General features: G+C 49.4%; 1 protein-coding gene across 1 annotated transcript in view; it reads left to right on the top strand.

The window, feature by feature from the left end:
* The window catches only part of ttn.1 (titin, tandem duplicate 1), a 176,111-nt gene that overhangs the window by 84,730 nt on the left and 70,504 nt on the right, over nt 1-20,877 (top strand). The window contains 45 exon segments of the mRNA XM_079277074.1: nt 76-342; nt 461-730; nt 844-1,143; nt 1,234-1,536; nt 1,616-1,803; nt 1,911-2,025; nt 2,116-2,403; nt 2,651-2,802; nt 3,115-3,262; nt 3,414-3,591; nt 3,678-3,799; nt 4,227-4,514; nt 5,467-5,763; nt 5,964-6,150; nt 6,242-6,357; nt 6,442-6,741; nt 7,048-7,347; nt 7,828-7,933; nt 8,113-8,309; nt 8,402-8,710; nt 8,800-9,078; nt 9,346-9,645; nt 9,963-10,265; nt 10,358-10,563; nt 10,645-10,828; nt 10,912-11,214; nt 11,454-11,572; nt 11,574-11,757; nt 12,457-12,575; nt 12,676-12,853; nt 13,255-13,539; nt 13,756-14,049; nt 14,162-14,461; nt 14,594-14,778; nt 15,067-15,196; nt 15,314-15,504; nt 15,905-16,334; nt 16,880-17,185; nt 17,445-17,626; nt 17,727-17,856; nt 17,996-18,147; nt 18,235-18,382; nt 18,569-18,734; nt 19,379-19,530; nt 19,619-19,915. Of these exon segments, the coding sequence (XP_079133200.1) occupies nt 76-342; nt 461-730; nt 844-1,143; nt 1,234-1,536; nt 1,616-1,803; nt 1,911-2,025; nt 2,116-2,403; nt 2,651-2,802; nt 3,115-3,262; nt 3,414-3,591; nt 3,678-3,799; nt 4,227-4,514; nt 5,467-5,763; nt 5,964-6,150; nt 6,242-6,357; nt 6,442-6,741; nt 7,048-7,347; nt 7,828-7,933; nt 8,113-8,309; nt 8,402-8,710; nt 8,800-9,078; nt 9,346-9,645; nt 9,963-10,265; nt 10,358-10,563; nt 10,645-10,828; nt 10,912-11,214; nt 11,454-11,572; nt 11,574-11,757; nt 12,457-12,575; nt 12,676-12,853; nt 13,255-13,539; nt 13,756-14,049; nt 14,162-14,461; nt 14,594-14,778; nt 15,067-15,196; nt 15,314-15,504; nt 15,905-16,334; nt 16,880-17,185; nt 17,445-17,626; nt 17,727-17,856; nt 17,996-18,147; nt 18,235-18,382; nt 18,569-18,734; nt 19,379-19,530; nt 19,619-19,915 (9,954 nt within the window).

Here is a 20,877-nt window from a genome sequence, read left to right as displayed (position 1 = left end):
TAAAACCTCCTCGTCTTTTGCACTGAGGTGAATCTTTCTCTTTTGAATCCTCAAATGTTTTTCTCCGTCCTGCAGAGACCCCGGTGGAGATCGTCAGACCTCCTCAGGATGCGTTCGAACCTCCGGGCTCCGACATCGTGTTCGAGGTGGAGCTCAACAAGGACCGGGTGGAGGTGAAGTGGATGAGGAACAACATGATCATCGTCCAGGGAGACAAATACCAGATGATCAGGGAGGGTAAAATCCACAGACTGCAGGTCTGTGAGATCCGACCTCGGGATCAGGGAGAGTACAGGATCGTGGCCAAAGACAAGGATGCCAGAGCCAAGCTGGAGCTGGCAGGTGAGTCAACACCGAGATACAAGAATAATTTGTCAGATGCAGCGACCTTTACAGGCTGGTTGTTTTGAGGTTCCTCTGCGGTAAGAAACTGTGAAGACTTCTTCTTTCTCCTCTGCAGCTGTTCCAAAGATCAAAACCACCGACCAGAATCTGGTAACAGATGCCGGTAAGCCGTTCGTCATGAGTGTGCCTTACGACGCCTACCCTCGTGCTGACGCCGAGTGGTTCCACGAGGGCGCCAGTCTGCCCGTCCAGAACATCGACACCTCCGCGGACAAAACCGAGTTCCGCCTGAAGAGCCCCAGCAAGGAGGACCGGGGCCGGTACAAGGTGGTGATCAAGAACAAGCACGGCGAGGGAGAGGCGTTCATCAACCTGGACGTGATCGGTGAGTCTTGGCGATCAAACCAGTGACTCTGATTGGATGTCTACTCGATTATGTACCCAAGGTATATCTGTGGAGGTCAGAACAGTTTTTAAATGTCGTGTTGTTTTCTTCAGATGTCCCCGGACCCGTCAAGAACCTGAGGGTGGTCGACACCGCTGATGGGGAGGTCAGTTTGGCCTGGGAGGAGCCAGAGAGCGACGGCGGAAGCAAGATCGTCTCCTACGTGGTGGAGAGACGCGACGTGAAGCGTAAGACCTGGACGCTGGTTACAGACCGTGCTGATACTCCAGAGTACTGCGTCGGCAGCCTCCAGAAGGACTCCATGTACCTGTTCAGAGTCTGCGCTCGAAACCGAGTCGGCAGCGGACCCGTCGTCGCCACAGAGGACGCCGTCCAGGCCAAGAACAAGTTTGGTAAGAAACGGCCAAAATGTCCTACTTACACTCGTACAACCGTCTCCTCGCTTCAATCTGATGCTTCATGCGTTTGTTTTCTACCACCAGATGTTCCAGATGCTCCGGAGAACGTCGCAGTTGGAGGAGTGAACCGGTTCGGTGCTACCGTCACCTGGGAGCCTCCCAGGTACGACGGTGGCTCAGAGATCACCGCCTACGTGATCGAGCTCCGCGACAGGACCGCTGTGAAGTGGGAGGCGGCCGTGGTCTGTGGCGCCAACGACCTCTCGGCCACGCTGAGCGACGTGGTGGAGAACAAGGAGTACATCTTCAGAGTCCGGGCCGAGAACAAGGCCGGCATCGGCAAGCCCAGTGCTGCCACCAAACCCGTCAAGATCATGAATCCAATCGGTGAGTGGAAACCAGCAGCTTGAGCGCTTGTTTGTTGTCACGATCAAATCTGATTGTTTTTTACCTTTTGTGACTGCAGAGAGGCCAAGCCCACCTTTGAATCTCAACTTCAGCGACCAAATCACGACGGCGGTCACACTTACTTGGGAGACGCCCACCAGCAATGGCGGCAGCACGATCACCGGATACGTCATTCAGAAATGTGATGATGGCACCGACAAGTGGCTCCGCTGCAACGCCAGACTGTGTCCGGACCTCGCCCACCGGGTACAGAGTCCATTTTACATTTAATCTTTGATTCTTGGTCTTTGGTCTTGGTGAGTAGGTGCATCACAGTTGACTGTTGCTTGTATTGGTTTTGTTGTTCTCCTCAGGTGTCGGGTCTGAAACCAGGTCAGAAGTACCTCTACAGAGTCTGTGCCGAGAACGCTGCCGGCTTATCTGATCCAGCCGAGCAACTCGGGCCGCTTCTCGCCGACGACCCTCACGGTACGAGCCAAACAGTAGAACGGACACCAGACTGTTGTTGTTAGTTAACTAAATGATGCTAAAGCTAAAAACATTATTCTCTCCTGGCAGTCTACCCGACCTTTGACCTCAGTGGCTTCAGGAACGGCCTGGAGGTGATCGTCCCTCAGCCTCTCACCATCAGAGTCCCCATCACCGGATACCCGACACCCAACGCCAAGTGGACCTTCGGAGAGAAGGAGCTGACCGCCGCTGACGAACGTGTCTGCATGGTGACGAAGCCCACGTACACGGAGCTGATTGTGACGCCGAGCGTCCGCCCAGACAAAGGCACCTACACCCTGCAGCTGGAGAACGACGTCTCGTCGGTCACTGGAGACATCGAGGTCAACGTCATCGGTAACGACAATTCCTCTTTCATTTAAAGTAGAAATTTCACAATGGTAAAAAGACTTTTGACCACCAAAGAAAATGTAGAAACTCTTAATTGCCCTGATATGGTTAAGGTTCAGGGTAAATCCCACATTTTACACAATGCATGCTGGCTAAAGCCTCCAGTCAACAGCAACCCTTTGTGTCCACTTTCACATGCTTTTACTTTCTTAAGCACTTATTAATCTACTGTCTGCTACCTTTATTCTCCCAGCATGCCCTAGTGCTCCTAAGGACTTCAAGGTGGCCGAGGTCAACCGACATCACGTCCACATGATGTGGGAGGCTCCAGAGCACGACGGAGGAAGTCCAGTTACCCACTTCCAGATCGAGAAGAGAGAAGTGTCTCGCAAGACCTGGGCCAAGGTACACCTTGTTTCAACTGTGTGGTGATGTCAGAGGTTCTACAAGATCCAACTTTAACGGCTGCCTTTGAATGCAGCGTCTTTGTAAACTCTGAAGTCCCAAATAAAGCACTGCAGTAATTCAGCAGATTGTACCTTGTTAGCCTTAAATCAGCCATTTCCTGCAAAAGCACCAAACATTATGAATAAACCAAAAGAAAAAAAGGGGTTTTGAAGGTCTAGAAGCAGGTACAAATTCTAGGTTGAGACAAAGAATAAGTCTACTGTAGCTCTTGTGTGTTAATTCACCAAGACTGCGATGATTTTTTTCCAGGTGGCAACCGGCATCCTGGACCTGGAGCACACCATAACAGATGTGGTTGAAGGAAAGGAGTATCTGTTCAGTGTCACCGCCTGCAACAAGTGTGGACCCGGAGAGCCGGCGTACATCGACGAGCCCGTCAACGTCTCCTCTCCTGCCAGTCAGTATTTAGTCTTTCAGTCTGACATTTATAAACTTCAGAGCTAAAAACAAGGGCACCGATTTCCTTTGTTGTCACCAGGTACAAACATTGTTTTAAACAAATGTCCAGAATCTCATCTACTTCCCGTCTTCTTTTTTTTTGTCCCCAGCTGTCCCTGATCCTCCTGAGAACCTCAAGTGGCGCGATAAGAGCGGAAAGACTATCTTCCTGTCCTGGGAGCCTCCGAAGTACGACGGCGGCACCCTGATCAAAGGCTACGTGGTGGACAAGTGTCAGCGTGGTACCGACAAGTGGGAACCCTGCGGTGACCCCATCCCTGAGATGAAGTAAGACCTGGTAGTTTGAGTCCACTTGCGTCGTGTTCTGTACTTTTGGGGAACAGTCTTGTGTAAAACATGTTCTGTGCTCTCAGGTTGCAGGTGACCGGCCTGATCGAGGGCCAGTGGTACGCCTACAGAATCAGAGCTTTCAACAAGCTGGGAGCCGGCCGACCCTGCAGGGCTACCGATGAGATCCATGCAGTCGACGCCAGAGGTGGTGCAAGCTAGTGCTCCTTCACACTAGATGCTGATTTAGGAGAAGGAACAGGAATAATATTGCATTGGATGGGAAAAACCAGCCTTGGTTTATCATTCTTAAACTTGTACAGTACGAGGGTTGGTGAAGCAATGTGATGGGAAAGAGATCTCTAGACACCACTCTTACAACTTAAAGGATATTTATGGAGCAGACAACACTTTTGACCTTCAGCTTTAGACTTGCTCATCACTCAATCAGCTCCATGCAGGAAACAATGTGATTTAACTTTAACAAATATGTACGAAATAATTCAAATGGAATAAGAAGTAAGAGTAAAGGAACCAGGATTATCAAAGAGCTGGAGGATTGTGTGTACTCTTCTACACGGGATGATCTTTCTTTTGTTCTCCCTGACCTTTTGATCTTTAAACATCTCCAACAGAGCCTCCAGAGATCCAGCTGGATGTGAAGCTGCTGGCCGGTCTGACTGCCAGGGCCGGTACCAAGATCGAGCTTCCGGCCGATGTCAAAGGAAAGCCCGATCCCCGGGTGAAGTGGACCAAGGCCGACCTGGTCCTCCGGGCAGATGACCGCATCATCATTGACACCCAGCCGGGACACTCTAAGCTGTCCATAGCCAACACCACGAGAGGGGACACCGCCACCTACATCATCGAGGCCGTCAACCCCTGTGGACGCGCCACCGCCACCATCGACGTCAACATTCTTGGTACTATTTTATTACCCGTTCTGTAAAACCTAAGCTGTACCCCAAACTATAACAAGCTGTTATTGTTTGCCGTAACATCCGGTTTAGCATCAGTCAGCACACAACTCAACTTTCACATTTCATTTGTTTTCTCCTCAAAAGAATTATGGGATGATTTAAGCAGCCTCGTCTAGTGTTAGCATGTCATCTCCAGTCAGAAAATGAAACAAATTCTTCTTCTTTCTGGTTAAAAAGCTAAACAAGTCATATAGACTGCATAGACTTGTTCAATCATATCAAGATTAAATTCAATGTGTTCAGATTTGAGGTCTTGTAACTTTAGAAATGTCTCAAAGTCACCAACCTGCGCTGCCAGGATCCTGATGAGAGTCTGGAAGTATGAGCACATAACACCCATTCTGCCCTCCCTACACTGGCTCCCTGTCTCATTCCGGATTGACTACAAAGTCCTACTACTCACACATACATGCATAAATGGACACGCACTTCCCTCCCTACAAGACCTCATCACTCCCCAAATCTCCACCCGCACCCTCAGATCATCAAGCAGCTCCTCCGGGTCCCCAGCACCAAGCTCCGCACCATGGGCGACCGGGCCTTTGGCTCGGCAGCTCCACGCCTGTGGACCAGATCCCTGACCACCTAAGGGCAACACAGACCCTGTCTCTTTAAGACCGGCCTAAAAACCTTTCTATTCAGGAAAGCCTTTCTGACCGAAGTCACTGTCAGTTATTTCTTTTGTGTTTCTGTTCATTCACTGGTTTTTATTTTATTATAGTTTTTTTATGTTTTAACTATGCTTTTTACCATGTTTTACTATGTACTGGCTCTGTGGCACTCTGAGATTTTTTTTAAATGAAAAGTGCGTTACAAATAAAATGCATTATTATTATTATTACCAACCTGGATGTAAATTTTGAGTCCTTTTCATGTCGCATCTCCTCTTCTTCAGATAAACCCGGCCCTCCAGCCGCCTTCGACATCTCCGAGATTACCAACGAGTCATGCCTCATGGCGTGGAACCCCCCCAGGGACGACGGCGGCTCGCCCATCACCAACTACATCGTGGAGAGTCGGCTGACGGACAAAGAGGAATGGGTGAAGCTGTCGGCCACGGTGAAACACACCACGTTCAAGGCCTGCAAGCTCACGGCTCTGAAGGAGTACGTCTTCAGGATCAGTGCTGAGAACCAGTACGGCATCGGAGCACCTGCAGAGCATGTGCCGGTCATTGCAAAGTACTCCTTCGGTAAGTTGTTTTACAGTCATGTCTCACGATCCATCAAAATAGTTTCCTTTTTAAAGATGTGATGTAAAATATGAATATTTAATAATGAATCACATTCATCACATGACACATTAAACAAACCAAAACACTGGCAATGAGGCAGATCTTAGGCAGATAATAATGAGAATTAATATGAAACTAAACTGAACGACCTGTCTCAGATCCCCCTGGTCCTCCAACCAGAGTCACTCCCTCCGACATCGCCAAGGACGCCGTGACCCTGACCTGGTTCGAGCCAGATGAGGATGGCGGCAGTCCAATTGTCGGATACTGGATCGAGAAGTTCGATCCGGAGAGCGACAAGTGGATCAGGTGCAACAAACTGCCCATCAAGGACACGACCTTCAGGTAAATAATCACAGCCAATGAGGTGAAAGACGTTTGCATGTGAAGGAGAGATGTGGAATATTTTTCTCACCCTGCTTTCTTATGGCTGCAGGGTGAAAGGACTCCCCACCAAGAAGAAGTGCAGCTTCCGTGTTCTGGCTGAGAATCTTGCTGGACCTGGAAAACCGAGCGTAGAGACCGATCCGGTCCTCGTCAAAGACCCCATCGGTACGTCACATGTCAATCAGTGCTTACGCTCTGCTGGAAGTGAGCGTAATCGGACGTTTCTAACAACACTGCACTCTTCTCTAGATCCTCCATGGGCTCCTGGTAAACCTGCCATCAGGGACGTCGGCAAGACAACGGCCCTGCTGGCGTGGACCAGGCCGGAGCACGATGGCGGAGCGAAGATCGAAGGCTACATCATCGAGTTCCAGAAGACGGGAAGCGAAGAGTGGATCCGCATCGCGGAGGACGTTCCTCAGACCGAGCACCAGCTGCAGGGCCTGATAGAAAAGCAGGAGTACTCGTTCCGGGTCAAGGCCGCCAACAAGGCCGGCGAGAGCGAACCCAGCGAGCCCAGTGACCCCGTGGTCTGCAAAGAGAGACTCTGTAAGTGCAAAATTGAGGGGCAGTGAGGGGGGGGGGGGGGGGGGGGAGCTGCACAGTGAGTCTTTTAAATACTAAATATTGCCATACCCTAAAACTCCTTGGCCAAACTATTACTCAACAAGACAATCTAGCTGTAGACACAAAGTTGAACAATGCTGGTGAATCACATTTGTTCCTTGTATCCGTGATTCCTCAACACAGGACATGTACGACCAGGAGTTATTGACTCAAATATGCTGCACGTGTTTGGGTTTCAAGACATTCGGACAAACCCCTCTTTCATTCACCTTTTTTTCTGTTCAACAGATGCTCCGTCGGCTCCTCAGTGGCTGGAGGTGGCCAACATCACCAAGATCAACGCCGACTTGAAGTGGCAGCTCCCCAGCAGCGACGGCGGCTCACCCATCACCAACTACGTGGTGGAGAAGAGGGACGTGAGGCGGAAGGCCTGGCAGTCCGTAGACACCACCGTCAAGGAGCTGAAGTACACCGTGTCTCCTCTGAACGAAGGCTCGCTCTACGTGTTCCGCGTCGCCGCTGAGAACGCCGTGGGGATGGGGGAGTTCTGTGAGCTGGAGGACGCCGTGCTCGCCAAAGACACTTTCAGTAAGTTCTCAGCAGTGATCTGCATCATGGGTTCCTATCAAGTGGTAACCTACGGTGCTGAGGAATGACGCCAAACGCTAAAGTGTCAGAAACTGCAGTTGCTCAAATGGCCACTTGAGGCTCTAAACGAGAGTTGATCTCCTTAGACCTCCATGTTAAAGAAAGATTTTTACAAACAACATTTTGGTCTTTTTAGCTAATATCCTCGTTCATGACAACTCACCTGTTTGAAATCTGTTAAGGCTTCAAGTTAGGCATAATTAAGGGCGTGGCCTCTTTGAGAGACTCTTAGCGATCAACTTGGAAATCCAAAATGATCGAGAGTCGATCACATTGATAGGTTGGTTGTCCCTGCTGTAGGGGATGCGAGCAGGACTTTACACTTAGACTTTGTGATCTTCATTTTAAGACCATGCAGAGACAATAAGCTGCAGACAAACTGTCTGTTCTGGGTATTAATGTTTGTCTTGTTCTTTGCAGCAACTCCTGGACCTCCTTATGCCCTGACGGTAGTGGAGGTCACCAAGAGACACGTGGAGCTGAAATGGGAAGCTCCCAAGAGCAACGGTGGAAGACCCATAACCAAGTAAGACTACAAACTGCTGTACAACTACTGTGTCGACTGATATGAGGTGATGTACATGAGATGATGTTGAAAGTGTGAAGTGTGAAATCAGAGGTTTTCTGGGCACAAAGGCCGTGAAACAACAGCTATGTCACCATCCACACTTTTCTACACGATTAACGGAGTAACCTGCTCCTCAGGTACGTGATTGAAAAGAAAGAGAAGCTTGGAACTCGCTGGCTGAAGTGCTGCAAGACTCCGGACAAACAGACTCAGTTCAAGGTGACGGACGTAGACGAAGGCTCCGAGGTTCAGTTCCAGGTCAGAGCCGAGAATGAGGCCGGAGTCGGAGATCCGAGCGAACCCACCGAGATCTTCACCATCGAGGATGCAACCAGTAAGAGACCATTGAATATTCATAGCCGATACAGTTATAAGGATTTATGATTGTGCCACAGTCAGAAACATTTCATCCTCCTCTCTTTCCAGGCGCTCCATCTCCTCCTCTGGCAGTGACCATCCCCGACGCCAGCAGGGAGCACATCAACGTCACCTGGAAGCCTCCGGCCAAAGATGGCGGCTCCCCGATCACCGGCTACCATGTGGAGGTGGCCGAGGCCCGTCCGGAGCTGAAGTGGCTCAGGGTCAACAACAGACCCATCAAAGAGCTCAATTTCAGAATTGACGACGGAATCAAACCAGAGAAGAAGTACGTCATCAGGGTCCGTGCCATCAACTCTATCGGTGTTAGCGATCCCTCCGAGATCTCTGACAAGGTCTTCACCAAGGATCCCGACTGTGAGTATCAGCAGAATTTAAATTGAACGATTCAAAAGAAGTCCAATCCAAACATTTACCACTTATTGATCCTGTCCTCTGCTTCCAAGGTGCTCCAACCATGAATTTGGAGGCGCAGGACGTGGTCGTGGTTGAAGGCGAGAAGCTGCACCTGAACATCCCTTACAGGGCGATCCCCACGCCCAAGATGGTTTGGCAGAAGGACACGGTGGAGTGTAAGGCCGACGACCGGCTCTCCATGACTGTGGAGATGAACAACGCTCACCTGGAGCTGCTCAAGTGCACACGTGCCGACGCCGGCACCTACGCCATCACTCTGGAGAACAACCTGGGAACCGCCACCGGGAACGTGAACGTCAAAGTCATCGGTAGGATGTGCTTCATGTAACTGTTCTCTGGAAATATAACACAGTACTTTTCTTATACTCTGTTGAACACATGCAGTCCAGTAATGATATCTTTTTGTAAACCAGAGTTTCCCACCAATGAATTATATTAAGTTTAACATTTTAGACCATTTCTTGAGCTGGGGGACTTCATGACCTGCCCACAGTCCTGCTATTAGCCCCCTCTCTGGACGAATTTCACTAGAAACAGACGAGGAAGACTCTGACACGTTCATGCTTTTCCTCTAGGACTCCCCAGTCAGTGTAAAGACATCACCTCCGGCGACGTCACCAAGAACTCCTGCCAGATCAGCTGGGAGGCCCCGGAGGACGACGGTGGCACCCCGATCGTCAGCTACACCCTGGAGCGCCGCGAAGCCTCCAAGAAGACCTACATGCCCGTCACATCGGGAGTGAACGTCCTGACCTGCGCCGTCAAAGACCTCTACGTCAACTGCGAGTATTACTTCAGAGTGAAGGCCATCAACAAGGTTGGAGCCGGAGAAAATCTGGAGCTACGCAACCCGGTCATCACAGAGGAAGTCAAACGTACGTTTTTCGGCTCAAGAACTTCAGAATGCTGATCAGTTTTGTCATTGTTAGTATGCTGAGGTTAGCATATGTAGACTTTTTCTGTCAATGGTTAATCAATTGGAGACCTGACATCAGATTAAATTATCCACAACTTTAGACATTTATTGATGTTACAAGTTTCCCTCAAGTCAGTTGAGTGAGCCTGCTGGGCTAAAATCAACCAATAGGATAATCCTATTAAATGAGATGAAACTTGAGCATATACTCTGGGATTATAGATCTGTAGAAACAGCTCAGATATTTACCATCTGTTGTTGATATCAACTCCACAGAGAAACCCGACCCCCCCATCCAGGTGGAGGCTCAAGACCCAACATCCAAGTCCATCAAAGTCACCTGGAAGGCTCCGGACAGCGACGGCGGCTGTCCTATCCAGGGTTACATCGTGGAGAAGATGGAGAAAGATGGCGACCGCTACGAGAGGGTCACCCCGAGCCTGGTCCCCGGTTTCTCCTACATGGTGACAGGCCTGACAGAGGAAGTGGAGTACCAGTTCAGGGTCCGAGCCGAGAACGCCGCTGGAGTCAGCGAGCCGTCCCGCAGCACACAGCTCATGAAGGCTGCAGACCCCGTCGGTAAGAAAGACTACAGTTCATTGATACATACATTAGCTTTACAACTTCAGATAAGAAGTAGCTACATCTCATAACTCTCCTTCCATTTTCAGACAAACCGAAGGTTACCCTCCACGCTCGTGTGCAGTCCGGTCTGTGCATTAAGAAGGGTGAGGAGATCCGCATCGACGCCTACATCTCCGGCTCCCCGTATCCCAAAGTCAGCTGGCTGAGGAACAACGAGGACATCACCAAAGAGCCAACCAAGAAGGTTGGCCCAATAGTCAAGAAGAAGAAGAAGAAGAAGACAGGGGCCAAGGTTCGTGTCCTCAGAGGGACAATGAGAGTCCTGAACATTTGAGTTAAAGAGTTAATACATCCCTTCCTTTATTCCCTTCAGGTTTCTGAACCAGAGGAGGAGTTTGTAACTCCGATGCGTGAGCGTCTGGGTCTGGATCAGACCCAGAGGGGTCAGTCTGCACTGATGATCCGCGACGCCGTCAGGGTCGACCACGGCGACTTCACCATCCAGGTGGAGAACACGCACGGTGTCGCCACCGCCTGCTGCTTCGTCAACGTCCTCGGTAAGACGGACATTTATCTACTTGACGTTGAGTCAAATGTGTTAATCCTCCTGAGATTAAACATTGACTCTGTTCTTCTGCAGACAAACCCGGCGCTCCGATCAACTTCACCTTCGACGACATCAGGAACACCTCGGTCGTCTGTAACTGGGAGCCTCCTGAGGACGACGGAGGCAGCGAGATCCTGAACTACATGCTGGAGAAGAAGGACAACAAGAATGAGGAGGTTGGCTGGATCACCGTCACCTCCACGCTAAAGGGCACCAGCTGCCCCATCACCAAACTCATCGAAGGGAAGGAGTACATCTTCAGGGTCACCGCCGAGAACAAATTTGGCTGCGGGCCGCCGTGTGTGTCCGATCCGGTGGTCGCCAAGAACCAGTTCGGTGAGTAAAGAACAGGAAAGAAACAGATGCATGACCTTTGACCTCAGACAGTTAAAGGTATCTGATGCAATACATGTTACGCTGTAACCACCAACATACATGATTTTACAAATGTTAATCTTTTGTCTTAACTTTGGCCGTATAGAGAATGACACATTGAACACTTTCTTTTTCCCTTTTCCACAAATCTAAAAGAGCCTTAAGTCACTCATCCTATCTCGTCCCCCCCCCCCCTTCAGATCCTCCCGACGCTCCCAACACCCCCAGAGTCCACGAGGTGACGGCGAGCTCCGCCCACATCTCCTGGCACGAGCCGAAGGACAACGGCAGCCCGATCCTGGGCTACTGGATCGAGAGGAAGGAAGGAGGTGAATAGCAAATACTGGACCCGAGTTAACCGAGTCCTCCTTAACTCTCTGGATGTGAAGGTCAGCGGCCTCATGGAGGGACTCACCTACATCTTCAGAGTTTGTGCAGAGAACCTGGCCGGGCCCGGGCCCTTCAGCGAGCCCACCGACCGCACCGTCGCCATGGACGCCATCCGTAAGTTCTCAGTCCGGACGAGGTCGATGTGGCTTTAGTTCCAGCTCGCTGGTCAGACCGCCGTCTACCGGTTCACATTTTAAATTGACTCATAGCGCCACCTGCTGCGGTGGAGGGCCAACTACTTGTTTCTATAGGTTACATCTGTTTGTACTTCTGAGATCTGCTGTATTTGTTTCTGAAGCAGGAGATCTTTGTTTCATAGGTTGTGTTAGTGAAACATTTGATTTTATTTCCATATCAGACTTCTTGGTGGATGTTCTGTACGTTTAGCGCCCCCGTATGGCCGCTCATTGCCATTTATCAAAATGTCAGTTTAAGGAAATCTAGATCAACTGTAGCAATATTGTATTGTATGTAGAAATATTTGATGGACCATGGAGGGACAAAAAGAAACAGTTTAAAGGACGACACAAAAGCATAGCAGTAGTTTCTATTAGGAGCATTCGGCTCGGCCTCATTGTTTTCCATCATTACTACCGACTGAAAAGAGCAAATTGATCGTTAACTCGTACTTTTAGCGCCCCCCTGTGGCTGATTAGAAGGCTATCCAGAATGCTGGACGCATCAAATAAATGAGTTCCCCAAATTATACTGAAATGGAGTTTGGCAGCTTTTGGTTTAATTTATTTTCTTTTGCACTATTTGGTTGAATTCACATCAGTAGGATTAATCCACCTCTGCCCCTCCCCCACCCAGTGCCTCCTGGCCCCCCCACCCCATGGATCGTGGACACTGGGAAGGATTCAGTCCTCGTGGCCTGGAAGCCCCCTCTGTACAACGGCGGAGGAGACATCCTGGGATACCACCTTGAGAAGGTGCAGGAAGTTGATTCAGTAACTCCTCCTTCGTCTGAAGGTGCAGATGACGTCCTGTGACGTTGACCTTGGATGTTAAACTCTGGATTTCTGATCCCAGGTTTTGGCCGGAGAGAAGGAGTGGACTCGCAGCACAGAGTTCAGGTGTAAAGAGCTGACTTATACGGTGACCGGTCTGACAGAGGGAGCGGATTATTACATCCGCGTCATCGCCATCAACGATGCCGGACCTGGAGCTCCCGGTGTGACCGAACCCGTCACCGTGAAAGAGCCTGAAGGTACGGGCAGTTTTATTATCCACGTAACGAGATGCTACTTTATCTCTTATCGTGCCCCAAAGCTCACCAAAGTTGACATTCCTGTCAGGACTGAAAATGTTTGGTGAGGAACATTAGAGCCCCCTTAAAAATTGCTAAAATTGAGCCCCTTGTACTTTCACCTACATGCATGACATTTGGTAGACTGGTCTATCACGTCGAGACGCACGAAAAGCCTCTTGGAGGTATAGCCAATTTTCATTAGAACTATGAATTGTTTCTATAACTGCCTCAGAAAGCTCAAATCTAATTCATCACTTCCTACAGCTGCTTCATAGTGAATTCTTTCCAGGCTGGAGAACTTGTTTGTGCTTTTACTGTGAAACAGCAATTGGAAATGTAATGCTGTCCTTGTCATTCAGAAACTCCCGCTGTCGACTTCGACTCCTCCGTGAAGAACGGCGTGACGATCAAGGCCGGTGAGCTGCTGAGGCTTCCCGCCGTGGTGACTGGCCGACCCCAGCCCGAAGTCAAGTGGGCCAAAGACGAAGCAGAGATCGACAAAGAGCGCATGATCGTGGAGACGGAGGGCAAGAACACCGCTCTGTTCATCAAGAAGGCCGTGAGGGCGGATCACGGGAAGTACCAGGTCTCCGGTACCAATGGAAGCGGGACCAAGACCGCCGAGACCAGAGTGGACGTCATGGGTCAGTGTTGAATGAACACAGTTAATCGCAAACATACAACCTCTTCAGTAGGAGGACTAACTGCTGACTAACAACCAGCCAACAAGCCGTGTATATAAGCCGTCCAGGGAACCACTGTGTTACTGTAGGACACTGTTTAAAAATTCAAATTAATTCCATGTGATTCTTATTGTTAAGAAGTCAAACAAACATTTTTACTGGCCTTTGTCTCCGTAGACGTCCCCGGACCGGTGGTGGACCTGAAGACGGTGGTGGTGACCAAGAAGAAAATCACCCTCGCCTGGTCCGACCCCTTGGATAACGGCGGCAGCGAGATCTTCGGCTACGAGGTGCTGAGGAAGGACGCCAAGATGAAACTCTTCCGCCAGCCTATCGAGACGGCGTCCTGCAAGTGCGAAATTCTGGACCTGCTGGCCGGCGAGGAGTACGACTTCAGGGTCGTCGCCAGGAACAAGTACGGCGACGGAGTTCCGGCCGACCTGGGACCCATCCTGGCAGCGGATCCCAAAGGTAAAGCCACCAAAATATGACCAGCCTTTGACACTAGATGACGAATTGTGATTCCTGAAGGTCTGTCGGAACATTTGTTCGGTGTTGACTGACCTCCTCCTCATTTTTCCAGGTACTCCATCTGCTCCTGAGAAGCTGCACTACACCGACAGAGGCAAGAGCACCATCACCTTGGCCTGGCAGCCGCCTCGCACCGATGGCGGCTGCCCCATCCTTGGCTACCTCGTGGAGAAGATGAGGTCGGATGGCACCGAGTTCGAAGCTGCGAACCGCAAGCTCTTCACCGAGTGCTGCGGGACCATCGAGAACCTGTCGGAGAACCAGGAGTACCAGTTCCGAGTCAAAGCCGTGACCGAGGTCGGGGACGGAGATCCCTCCAAGCCCATCACCGTCACGATCCAAGACGATGAGAGTAAGAAACTCTCTCTGAAAATGCTTGAAAGACACTTTGATTAGATTGATTGATTTTAGTCAGGCTGATCTGGTTCAGCTAAACTCTCAAAAGGTGAACAGTTTAGAGTTAAAGATGTTTGTTTGTCGACAGTTTCTCCAGTTATAACCATCCTGAAGTTCTTCAAGAGCAACGCCATAATCGTGAGGAAAGGCTCTGCCATCGACATCCCGGCGGAGGTGAAGGGACTTCCTCTGCCGACGCTCCAGTGGATGAAGGACAACGTGGTGATCGAGAAACCTGAAAACGAAGAGAAGATGACGATGGAGACTGAAGAGGTCAGAACTGACTCGTGTGTTCATGTCCGGAGGATAAATATCTCAACAGATACAGGCCAGATGAAACCATGTCCTTTCTGTTTCTAGCGCCACCTTCAGGACAGGCGTGACTTTTTGTCACTGATATATTTTGATCCTTCTGAGAAAAAGCTCCTCTTCTTATGTTCTTTTATTTCATCTCTTAAAGTGCGCTTGCTTTTGAAGTCTCCATGTTTGTAAAGCACAGTTCAACGTCCTTGTGTATGAATGAGGCTGTGTCAATAAATCTACTTGCCCTCTGGTCTTCAGGTGACCCGGACCACTCTGAGGACTAAGATCGCCTTCCCAGACACCATCAGGCAGGACAAGGGCAACTACAAGCTGGTGGCTGAAAACTGCTTCGGCAAAGCTGAGCACGTCATCCGGGTCGAGATCCTCGGTAAGAACATTGAGTCGTTTCCTCGTTTCCATCGTTACTCTTTGTTGTGAGATTAATAATAAAAGCAGTCTCTACCTGTGGAGCCTTTACGTTAACACAAACCTCTTGCATTCTCAGACCGTCCTCTTCCTCCGAGGAACATCGTGGTCTCGGACATCAAGGCCGACTCGTGCTATCTGACCTGGGACCCCCCGGAGGACAACGGGGGTAGCGAGATCACCAACTACACCGTGGAGCGCAGGGACGCCAGCAAGAAGAAGTCAGACTTCCAGGTCCTGACCATCAACCTCATCGACAGGAGATACGCGGTGAGTCAGCGTCTGGACTTTCATCCATTCATGGTGACAACAAGCTACTACTCTGAGAAGACGGTTCATCTTATCATAAGATATACTTTCATTCTGACTCGAGACCTGTTTCTACTTCCAAGGTTCAACTGTGTTCATCCCGTAGATACGTGTTCTGATAGTAGACCCTCTAAAACCAAACCCCATCATTTGCTTTAACTCTCCTGTAAACAAGTAAGATCTCAAAGAAAGCTCCTGAAATCTGTATTTCAACTCAAACGGACTAACTACAAAACCAGAACAATTGTCTCTTTTTTCTATTTAATTAGTATCAAAATCAAAAAGAAAGTCCATAAAATAAACCATGATTATGTGTCTCCATCTCAACTTGATCACCACTGACCCGGTTCTGATCTTTCAGGTCTACAAACTGGACTTGAACGGAGCCTTCCAGTTCAGGATCAAAGCCGTGAACAAGTACGGTTTGAGCGACGGCTGCGACTCGGAGAAAGTCCAGCTCGGGGACCCGTTTGGCCTCCCCGGACCTCCGCGTAACCCCAAAATCATCGCGGCCACAGCGACCACCATGACCGTGACCTGGGACCCTCCTCTGGACAACGGCGGCTCCACCATCCAGGGCTACTGGCTGGAGAAGAGAGAGCGCGGCGCTGTGTACTGGGGCCGCGTGAACCGAGGTTCCATCACCAAGCCGTCGGTGAAAGGCCTCGAGTACACCGTGCTCAAGCTCATTGAAGGATCCGAGTACCAGTTCAGGATCGCAGCCTGCAACGCCGCAGGAGTCGGACCGCCATGCCAGTCCAGCGAGTGCCGCTACGCCGTGGATCCATGCAGTGAGTGTTCAGGTCTCATCTCTGCAGACCAGCTGACCGTCTGGGGAAAGTTTGAGCTTTACACTTTTCATTTTTAAACAGAACCCACAAACCCACTCTGCTGGTTCTGCTGCGGAGGTAGAACACTGAGAGAACTTCATCGGTTTAGTAATGAATTAGTTCCCTGCAGTGATTAATACAACAATATCTGTACAAAGAGAGTAGAACGGTATTTCTTGTGGGACGAGGTTTTAAACTTAAAGCTTATTTTGATCACGTATTTGAATGTATTTAATATAATAACTGAAGGTCAGACTGTGATGTTAGCTGCTCATTTCTACATTATTGTTACAATTCTTCAGATGAGTTCATCAGTCAGTTAGTGGAGATTTGCGCTCAGTGAAATATTACATGAAGTGATTTTATGGATAAATGAGGAGATTTATGTGAGCAGCCCAGTCAGCTTCACATCACAGTCCTGTAAACATCCTAAAGAGGTTTTTCTTTGGTTCTCAAGTCTCTCTCTCCCTCTCTCTCTCTCCCTCTCTCTCTCTCTCCTCCCTCAGAACCTCCCACCCCTCCTGGGTACCCCGAGGTTAAAGACAAGACCAAGAACAGCATCACGCTCACCTGGAGCCCGCCGGACAGAGATGGCGGCAGCCCCGTCATGGGTTACATCATCGAGGTCCACGAGGAGGGCTCTCCTGATTGGAGGAGGGTGAACCCCGCCGACAAGCTCCACCCGTCAACCGAAATCACCGTGCCGGACCTGAAGGAGGGCAAGAAGTGCAAGTTTAGGATCTACGCGGTGAATGCTGCCGGAAACTCAGAGCCCGCCAAGACGGGAGACATCCTGGTTCAGGACATCCTGAGTAAGAGACCTGATCGTAGTACAAGACCTGATCCTGAAAGGCTATTATGAATAATGATTATTTATTATGATCATCTTTAATTCATTTAAACCCGACGTCTCAGTAACTGAGTACCGAGGCATCTGGTTAAAAGACTTAAAGACTCGGACTGTGTTCTGAATCTGGAGCGGACGTTGTTTGGATGTATTTTGTTCGATGAACAAATATCTCAGAGCACGCTGCTTTTGAAACAGCTGGTTTCTTTGCGTTTGTTCTCCAGTCGAGCCGTTGATGTCTCTGGACGTCAACGCTCAAGATCTGATGAACTGCAGAGCCGGAACCCCCATCAGGATTCCTGTCACCGTCACCGGACGACCCGTTCCCAAAGTCACCTGGACCTTCGACGGAACCGCCGAGACAGAGAAGAAGAACGATCTCCACACGCTGCCCGTCGACTCCGAGGTCAGATGCGTTGCTTTGTTCGTACAATATCTGAGTGATGGTTATCTTATGTCTTCATAAAATATATACATATATACATATAAAACGTGTTCCCTCTCAGATCCAGTCCACCGACACGACCTCAGTGGTCCTGATCCCAGAGAGCAAGCTCAACCACAGCGGCCGATACATCATCAACGCAGAGAGCATTGCCGGACACAAGGTGGTCAAAGTCAGAGTCAACGTGCTCGGTACGTAAATACTCAAAGGCTTGTGGAGTGAAATGCATTGTGGGTTCTCCAAAAGACTCAAGAACAATGATTCGGAATACAGAGAAATTCAGAAAGCAGATTAGAGAATGAAGACAGATTGTCACTTCTCCGTCTTCAGACCTCCCCGGACCTCCGAGAGACCTGAAGGTCAGCGACGTGACGAGAGGAACCTGCCGACTCACCTGGAAACCTCCGGCGAGCGACGGAGGACAGAGAGTGAAGAGCTACTTCATCGAGAAGAAGACTGTGGACGGCAAAGCCTGGACCAAGGTCCGACCCCATCATGGCTCACATCAGTTGGATTAATGCTCTCCGAATTTATCGACCAATAACAAACTCTTGTTGCTGCTTTTCCAGGTGAACCTGGCGTGTGCTGCTCAGTCCCTGGTGGTTCCAGACCTGATCAACGGTCAGGAGTACCTGTTCCGCATCCGGGCTGAGAACCGCTTCGGGTTCGGCCCGCCCATTGAGACCATCGAGGGCACCAAAGCCAGAGATCCAATCCGTACGTCTGCTTTCTGAACTCGTTCTACCTTATGCTGAATTATAAATCTTACCTCAAACAATGTTCTTTAGTTTTAGACTGAAGCTCAACTTTAAATCCAAACACATTGTTCCTGATAGAACAGGTCTAGACCTCCGACCACACACTTCTTCTCAGGAGTCACATGTGACGTTCTTTCGTCTGCAGATCCTCCCGATCCTCCCACCAGGCTGAAGATCCAGAGCGTGAGGAAAGGCGCAGTGAAGTTGGCCTGGAAGGCTCCAAAGAACGACGGCGGTTCACCCGTCACCCACTACAGCGTGGATCTACTCTGCTGGGAGGCCAGCAGCGCCCAGAAGGAGTCCTGGAGGAGGTAAACCCGTCACCCCAGAGGTCTACACGGGCACACCTGGGTCCTACTAACTGGGGGGGCTGAGTAGGAAGCAGGTCCAAGTTATATTCAGTTCTGTTATTGTCTCTGTTTGGGTCCACGGCGTTTAGGATCAGGTTCAAGGATCCATTTACTTCAGACCAGGTCTTCTGTACGGATCACTTCATTCAAATATACGAACAATCCATCATGACTGTGTTAACTCCTCACTGATTGGTGGAAACATCTCCATCAAACATCCGTCCACGTACATCTGGAGCAGAAGAATCTTAATATTTACAGAAATGAAATGTGTTCAAGAATAATATTTGATTCTGTTGGAATCTTCTGGTCCTTCACTTGATTTTCATTTCTTCATATTTTCCTGCAGTTAAATTGACACTTTACAAGTTCTTCCTCATTCTGAAGCACTCCGTCTGTGGTCCTCCCAACTTTTTCTCTTTGAATTTTGTGACCATAAAACATCAATGAATTTGCCAAACATAGTGTGTGTGAATGAATCTAGTGTTCCTGCTGGAAGGAGTCCGATCTGCTTTCCTTCCGTTGTGAAACATCTTCAGCACCGAGGTTTTACTTTTTGTTTGGAGGCCCGACTCGTAACAGCAGAACCGTCTGTGACCTTTCAGGTGCAACCGGAGGGACGTGGACACCACCAGCTACAAGGTGGAGGACCTGACGGAGGGAGACGAGTACGAGTTCAGGGTGGTGGCCTACAACGAGGCCGGACCCAGCCGACCGTCCACCACCGTTGGACCCATCGTCGTCCAGGACCAGACCTGTAAGACAGGCGCTCTAATGACATGCATGCCTGCATCATAGGGAGTCAGAGAATCCTGAATGTAAGAACCTGATCTTTTGTGCTGCAGGCGCTCCGTCCATCGAGCTGAAGGAGTTCATGGAGGCCGAGCAAGGCTCCGACATCAGCATCGTGGCCACGCTCCGCGGCTGCCCGTTCCCCACGCTCACCTGGTACAAGGCTCCGCCCCACAAGTCTGACGACAAGGCGGAGGTCCAGTACGACGAGCACATCAACAAGATTGTGTCCGACGACAGCTGCACGCTGCTCATCCAGCAGGGCAAGCGGCCCGACACCGGCCTCTACGCGCTGGTGGCCTCCAACAGCCTCGGCAAGGCCTCCAAGGAGATGAGGCTCAACGTGCTCGGTACGGAACACAGACCACGGCCGGGTTATGGATCAGATCGCGCCACGTTTATCTGTTTGTTCAGCTGAATAATAACAATAATAACTTTCTTTATAGAGCTCCTTTAAAAACAGAGTTTACAAAAAACAAGACAACAAAACCAACAACAGAAAGCTCAGTGAGACAGTCGATACGATGAAAATATAACAAAATAAATAAAAAATGTAGAAAAATAATTTCGTAGAATCAACAAATAAAAATAAAACTGAACGAAACCGGATTCGCTTCCCACATCCTGACACATCTCATCATGTGATTATTCATCTGTTCATTGAATATTAAGCATTTGTTGATCTTTACCCAAACACGTAATAACAGTAATTCTATTTTCTACCAGGTCACTGAAAGAAAAACATCTTATTATTTCTGTTATTTTCACCCAGACTTGATTTTATTTTTGATTTTAGATTAAAGTAAATTAAAAAGTAAAAAATGTTTATCCTGAATGTCACTGAAACTGTTAAAGGAGAAAGATGAATCCTGTTTTATTAATAATTCTGTTATTATGACCATTAATGAACATGGTTAACATCAGACTTTATAATCCATAATAATTCTTACACATTTGTGTTCCTCTTCTGCTTATTCAATGTTTTTTAATTCGATTTCTGCATCAGAAATCTGTGTGTTTTAGCAGCAGTAACCGTGACTTAACAGCATGTCAAAATAAGAGTTCAAATAAAGAGGAAACAAAAGATTCAGTAAATATGAGCTAAACTGTGAACATAACTCTAAAGCTAGAGACTACACTGAACCCACTGAACCCCCCTCTGAACCTCCCTCTGAACCTCCCTCTGAACCTCCCTCTGAACCTCCCTCTGAACCTCCCTCTGAACCTCCCTCTGAACCCCCCTCTGAACCTCCCTCTGAACCTCCCTCTGAACCCCCCTCTGAACCTCCCTCTGAACCTCCCTCTGAACCTC

The sequence above is a fragment of the Melanostigma gelatinosum genome (genome assembly GCF_949748355.1).
Source record: "Melanostigma gelatinosum genome assembly, chromosome: 10".
NCBI classification, from domain to species: Eukaryota; Metazoa; Chordata; class Actinopteri; order Perciformes; family Zoarcidae; genus Melanostigma; species Melanostigma gelatinosum.
The sequence above is the reverse complement of the archived record's forward strand: the minus strand, read 5'-3'. Positions and strand labels throughout refer to the sequence as shown.